At 40.2% G+C, this 6,762-nt stretch overlaps 1 protein-coding gene across 1 annotated transcript in view; it reads right to left on the bottom strand.

The window, feature by feature from the left end:
- Positions 1-3,786: 3,786 nt before the first annotated feature.
- LOC101863283 (carbohydrate sulfotransferase 6) overlaps positions 3,787-6,762 on the bottom strand; it is a 17,669-nt gene continuing 14,693 nt past the window's right edge. Inside the window, exons 5-6 of the mRNA XM_005103586.3 lie at positions 6,044-6,273; positions 3,787-4,362 (exon numbers count right to left, since the gene is read on the bottom strand). Of these exons, the coding sequence (XP_005103643.1) occupies positions 3,992-4,362; positions 6,044-6,273 (601 nt within the window). The 3' untranslated portion in view covers positions 3,787-3,991. The remainder of the gene's footprint in view (positions 4,363-6,043; positions 6,274-6,762) is intronic.

Below are 6,762 nucleotides of genomic sequence, written 5' to 3'. Positions count from 1 at the left end.
ACCGTAGAACACCTTTTTAAAGAGTTGGTATAGAGGTGTATACAGCTTTGCTCAAGGCTGCTTTGTCACCGACACTGGCTGGCATGATCTGAGAGTCTGGTAACAATAAGCACTCGGAATCTGGAGCTGACTCTCCATCCCCCCAACCCCTCGACCTTCCTGGAAAAATAGATTAAAAATACTAATAATAAAAGTCAAAATTAAAACTATGAATAAAACCCACTCTAATACGTATACAGTGCTTCAAACTCCATCAAATCTGTAAGAGTGAAATGAAATTGCTCCTCATAACACAGTCCTAAGTCCACTGAACAAACCCATAACTTACCCAAGGTGCCCGGTGCGCGTTAGGTCGAGAATATTATGGAGAAAAGAAACTGATAAAAAGCTCGAGCGAACAAGCACTGTACTGTCATTGATATATTATTATGTCACGGTATTTTCTGATACACGTAGAGAACGCGAGACACTGAGGGCATGTGAACAAGGCATTACGAGGAATTTTGGCTACCCTAGATTTACAGTGTTCTATCTGCTCCGTACCTAGTTTTGAGAAATCTGAAGTGAAAAATTATGAGTTTCACAACTTGTCAAGCTCTTTTTAATGCAATTGTTTGTGTATATCTTGATAACGACTCCGCATATTCTCACGATTTTGATAAAGCAGATGGAACATTTGGTTTCTGACCTCAAGGTTTTAATAAATCAAAACAGTCAAAAGTGTCAGATAGTACTTCGTAATTCTAAGGTAGCGTTATAGCACCGCTTGATCACGTCGGATATTTCACATTTTGTTTCGCGTGAAGTTTTCTCTCCATCCTGGGCTTACAGTCATTCACACTCAGATTTGTCTAGGCAGTTTACCGAAGGGGAAAAAATGGGGGGGGGGATTAACAGGTAAATTAAATTGACAGCTTGGGGATGGGGAAAGGGAAACGGTGGAGGGGGGGGGGGGGGGGGGCATAAAGAGCCTTGTTTCAACCCCACCTCATCACGTGACCAAACTTGATCCTTATATCTTATTTAAGCTACATTGACAATGATGCTATTCTTGAAGGTTCGCGAATTTTTGTCTGTTCACACTACGTGCGAGTATTGGGACCCACCAGTAGCTCATTTGGCAATATGATGAACTACACTGTGGATATCCCCGGTTTGAATCCCTAGGAAGTACTGTTGGATTTGAGTTGCTGAAACCTATGAATTGCTAACCGTGCTGAGTGAAATTCTACAGCGCGCATGCGTATCAATGGAAAGAGAAATACACGGAGATGGCTTCATCCGCTGAGAAGACCCACGCTGAATAATAACGATATAAACAACGTGAAAGTTCTGTCTTATAGCCATCCTCCCACATGGATCAGTCCTATCGGAGATGGACAATACACTCAGAGATCTAGCCTCTTAAAAAGGCCATGTCGTGTTGAATCGGAATGGTGGAGGGGTGGGGTGGAGGAAGAAGGGGATAGCATCCATACCACCCAGTGTTCAAACCTACAGAGTAATATCCCTTCCTAGCCATGAGGGTTAAACTATGTTTGCCAAGATACTGGAAATGAGAACGAGACCAATTGTAGAGACTCAATTCAGTGAAGCCCAGTTCGGCTTCAGAAAAGGCAGTTGTGTGAGACTGCCATTGCACTTGACAAAGACCTCAACATTGTCTTTGTAGGCCAGGAAAAGGCGTTCGACCGGGTGAACAGATGTAAGCTTTGAGTTCAAGAGGAATTTTGTGTAACCGGACAATTGCTGGAGAATATCATGACACTTTATGAAAACAACCTGTGCGCCGTAAGGCCAACAGGCTAGGGATTATCAGACTGGTTCCCTGTCAGGTCTGGGGTGAGACAAGAGAGTGTTCTTTCTCAGATTCTATTCATCACTTAGATGGATATGATCACGAAAGCAGCAAAGAACAACATTACTGAACTGAACCACAAAAACACACCAAAAGACTAAATGAGGAAAGTAAGCAACTAAACATGAACATCTCGGTTTCAAAAACTGATGTTATGAAGGCCAGCAGAAACCCAGTGAAACTCAAAATCTTTATGGACGGGACAAAACACTAACAAGTAGAAGAATTAAAATATTTGGGAAGCATCTTCACACAAGATGGGAGTATGGACAGAGGGTTAGAAACAAGAACCAAGAAGGCAAATGCCAACTGGCACCCCGGCTCAGTCACAACAACACCCCAATAGAAGTGAAAGCCCTGCTTACCAGGTGTATCTTCATACCAACCCTAACATGCCAGTCCCAAACGTTGTCGCTAAATAAAGCACAAGAAAGAAAAATGATTAGATGCTAAATGAGGTGTCTCTGCGAAACTACTAAATCACCAGACGAGACAGCATAAGGAACAAGACAATACGTCAACTAACCGAAACAAAACCAGTTATGAATTTCATTGAGTGTCAAAGAATCAAATGTTTCGGACAACTAACCAGAACGACCAAGTAAAAACCACCAGCAGGAGCTAATCACACCCGTGAATCTAGTTTCGAATCAAGAAGAAGACCAAGAAAGACCTGGCTGAATGAGGTTAAAAAGGTCCTTGAACAACACACTATCAACCACAGACATCCCACACTTAGCACAGGACCGAAACCTGCATCCCCCCTCGACATCCTAAGTATACAAGAAGAAAGAAAAAGTAAAAGAAAATTAAGTTCAAATCTTTCCTTCTTCGAAGGAAAAGCGATAATTTATTTTACATGTTTACTTAAAAAGGGTTTAGTGTCATGGTGGGCAGAAATGTTCCATCCTGACACTCAATAGAAAACTTTGGACTTGATCCCGTTTTCATTTTCCCAGTACTCATGAAAAACTTGTGAATGCCTCTATCCCTACCATTTATAGCAACAAAAAAAGAAAAGAAAAACAAAACAAAACAAAACAAATCTAAAAACAAAACAAAACAAAAGCCGCCAGAGACGGTGCATATCTCAGATGTACAAAATTCTTCTTTTGGAGCAAAGAGAAGTACCTAGACATAATGACGGTCATCTAAGGATCGGAAAAAAGGAAATACAGACAGACAGACAGATAGAGAGACAGACAGACAGACAGACACACAGACAGACAGAAGCGGTATATCTTTTCATCAAAACTCACCAGAAGGACCTACCAGTTGCGCCCTCGAATCGTTCACAGGAAAAAACCAGAACAACCTCCCTCCCCCCCCAAAAAAAAAATTAAAAAAATTAATGCAAACAAAACAAAATACCCCCATTCTTCTGCCTGATTTAGCTATTTCCAAAATAAAAAACAAAATCAAATATTGAGCAATTTTCCCCCCTGTATTGCTACAGCAACACGAGCAGCATGAGAATCATTCACAAAACCAATCATGTAATGCAAATGGAATATTGTATTTCTACATCTTGTTCTCTGCGTCCTCTGCGTAGAATGTTGTTATCTTGTGTTTCTGAAATTTAAGCCCGTAGCTGACACATTGTTATCATTATGTCAATCCGGTCAGCACCAGACCAGAGGCAATGTTGCAGCACATTTCGACATTTCAAGAACAATCTAAACAAAAAAAACCGTTGCTAATTTCATAGTACGTAACTAATTGTTGCCAATTTTGTTGTTGAGTTTCAGCATAATTGAACACTCTGTATGAAAGACAAAGTTATACTTCTCTCTTCAATGTGACCCCAAATCGAACGTCTTCAAGTCGCTGCCTCAGAATTACAAAGTTCTATCTGACATTTTTAAAAAAAAACTGTTTTGGTTTACTAAGACCATGAGGCCAAGTACCAAATGTATTATCTTCTCTATCAAAATCATAAAATTGTTCGCAACCGTTATCAAGATATTCAGAGAATTGCATTCGAAAAGGAATGACATGATGTAAAGCTAAAAATAATTGACGTCGCATTTCTCAAAGCTAGGTACTGAGCTGATGGAACTTTGTAATTCTAAGGTAGCGGAGTGTTGTCAAATGACCAGAATACGTGTCCTCAATGAGTGTAACTCACAGTCTTCAAAGTTTAATTGTTGAATATACGTCGTCAAATGAAGGTAAAGTCAAAGATATATTCACATTGCGTACATCCGATAAAGAGGTCACCTTTCTATAGCCATATTTCCCCATGGCACCACTACATTCAACTTGTAAATTTAAAGCAAAGGGCAAATCAATCTTCGACCTCCACTTAGTGGCAGTAGTTGACGAGTTTTTCCTTTTCGTTCCAAACTTTTGCTCCCTGAAAGACTCGTTTGTAGGCCCGGTTATTTCTCGCGTTCTGGCCTCGACGTCATCCGACCAGGGGATTCCTGCAAACTCGTACAGTTTTCGCGCCACCGGGATGGGCGACTCTGCCAGGTCCTCATAACGGATAGTCAGAATTCTCCCTGCAGATCCAAAAAAGAGGCCAGAATCAGTTTAAAAAAAATGGGAGTAGATGAAAAAAAATCACCCATTCTTAAAATACAATTTGTGTGTGTGTGGGGGGGGGGGGGGGGGGGGCATACTCAATAAAAAAAAACAACAACAAAAAACAACAACAACAAAAAGCAACAACATTCAAATATTGTGCCCACTTGATTAATATCCATTCCCGTGTTCTTTCCATTTCAAACACAAGTAATGTATTTTTTACATGCGAATTTTATCAACAGTAACTCTGATCTCAGGAAAACTTATTTAACCTACTCTGATATTCAAGTATTCCCATTAACTTCAATGACAGATCTAACCACAAACTCTGCTTTCAATATAGAAAAAACCCAACAACATTTAACGATCAAGATTTTATGTTTATTCTACATCCCCTCTAACCCACCCAAACGCCTATGTCCCGGGGTGTCAATTGCGCTTGTCCTTGACACGGCGTTAACCCTACTTGTTGCTCCACAATTCGTTCTCGTCAACACGGAGACCAGTTATGACGTGTATTGTTGGACATGATTTGATAAAAAAAACAACAACCCAAAACAGAATAAAAACAAGATTTAAAAATGAGAGATTTGTATCGGGTCTTGTTGTGCAGAACATTTATCGTCCCTCTGGGATGTGAATGCACTTGGTTAAAAAAAAAATTGTATTATATGATTGTTTCCTTTCCAGCGAGGCAGAACAGTGTCACGAGCCAACGCTAAACAGTGTGAGGGAGTTCTAAGGGCATTTCGTTTTCTCTCTTCGAGCAATTTGCTATACTACAGCGACCATCCTTACTTTAATGAAAAAATAATTCATATCCCTTAGATTGAGCAATACAAGGACATGCTTGAGTTTACTTTTTGATTCGAATCAGTTGCTAGAATAAATTGTTTACCTTGTTTACCACTATTTGAACACTGTGAAATCTAGGGTTCGAGCAGTTGCGAGGGCTGACTTGTTTGACAGGGTATCAAAGTGAGACAAAGAATCAAATAGACAAGATGCCACACACGAAAAGCTGTCCCACAACAGGAACATTAACTAAACTTATTCGAGGCGGCATCACTGAGTTGTGAATGAAAACAAACCTGAATTCCTTGCTGTATGTTCACCGCCAAATAATCGAGAAAATATCCAATTTATCAATATTTATTATCACTTTAGACAAAACCTAATTTTAACTGTTAAACGTGAGATAGCAGGAATGGTCTCATCTCAAGATTTTTTAAACAGTAAATTTAACAAAGGTTGTGAAACGCAAGTAGAAGGTAAAGAAGCAGATGGCTACCTAACCGTGTGGGCATCCGGGGAAACGAGCAGGTCCTGTTTCGCTTAAGAGCTAAAGCACAGAAACATATCTACAGCGAATTTGAACCTACGTCCCTGGGCTAAAGAAAACACCCAAAGAACTAAGGCAAATAGATCGATACAAAACAACATGTACAAACAAACTCTCTAATCTACCAAACAGAAATATTTCTCTGTCTGTTTGCCTCTCTTTCACCCCGCACCCGAAAAAACAACAAAAATGCAATTAAAAAACCAAAAACAACAACAAAATGACTTTTTAAAAAACAAACAAAACCCAACAACAGCAACAACAACAACACAGCAAACCGAAATTTTAGAAACAGAAATCGGTAACAGCCTTACCAGGGAATATACTTTGCATTCTGGCACTGTCTTTAGCGTCAGTATTAAGCCTGATGCAGAAGGATATGTAGTAGAAGAAATAGTGTGCATCCCACCTCGATACGGCCACGCCCCTTGGGTCACGAACCAAATGGATGACCTTGAGGTCAGGGTCGTTGGACAGGAGCTCTTCGACCTCCCACATCTTCAGTCTCAGGATCTTTGCTACGACAGTTGGGTGCTTTCTGCAACTGTATACATGTGTTTGACAGAAGTTTTACAGCACTCGCAACTTGTGTGAGGACACGGGGAAGGGGGAGGGGTTAATATAGAGAAGAACATGGACAATGAACACCAAAAATAGCCATTTAGTGCAAGGGTAAAGTATGACGAATAGACAGAAACTGCACAGCGAAACGAAAAGTAGGAGCGCCATTCATCTTACAGCACAACATGTAGAAGGCTTTTGGCAACTTTTGAAAAGAAGATTTGACTTCTTAAGTAAATAGAGACACTTTGATAAATGTGATATGCAATAACACACGCCATGAAGATTTATAAATATATATACAAACTCACATATAAACACAGCCAAGTAGTGCATACAGATTGACACAACAGCTGACACAAAAAAACACATACGCCCAAACGAACAGGCACAAACAATCATGTCATCTGGTTTTGGGTATTCTCTCTCTCTCTCTCTCTCTCTCTCTCTCTCTCTCTCTCTCTCTCTCTCT

The sequence above is a fragment of the Aplysia californica genome, unplaced genomic scaffold (genome assembly GCF_000002075.1).
Source record: "Aplysia californica isolate F4 #8 unplaced genomic scaffold, AplCal3.0 scaffold00380, whole genome shotgun sequence".
Taxonomy (NCBI): Eukaryota; Metazoa; Mollusca; class Gastropoda; order Aplysiida; family Aplysiidae; genus Aplysia; species Aplysia californica.
Note: the sequence above shows the minus strand (reverse complement) of the source record. Positions and strands in the feature narration are given on the sequence as shown.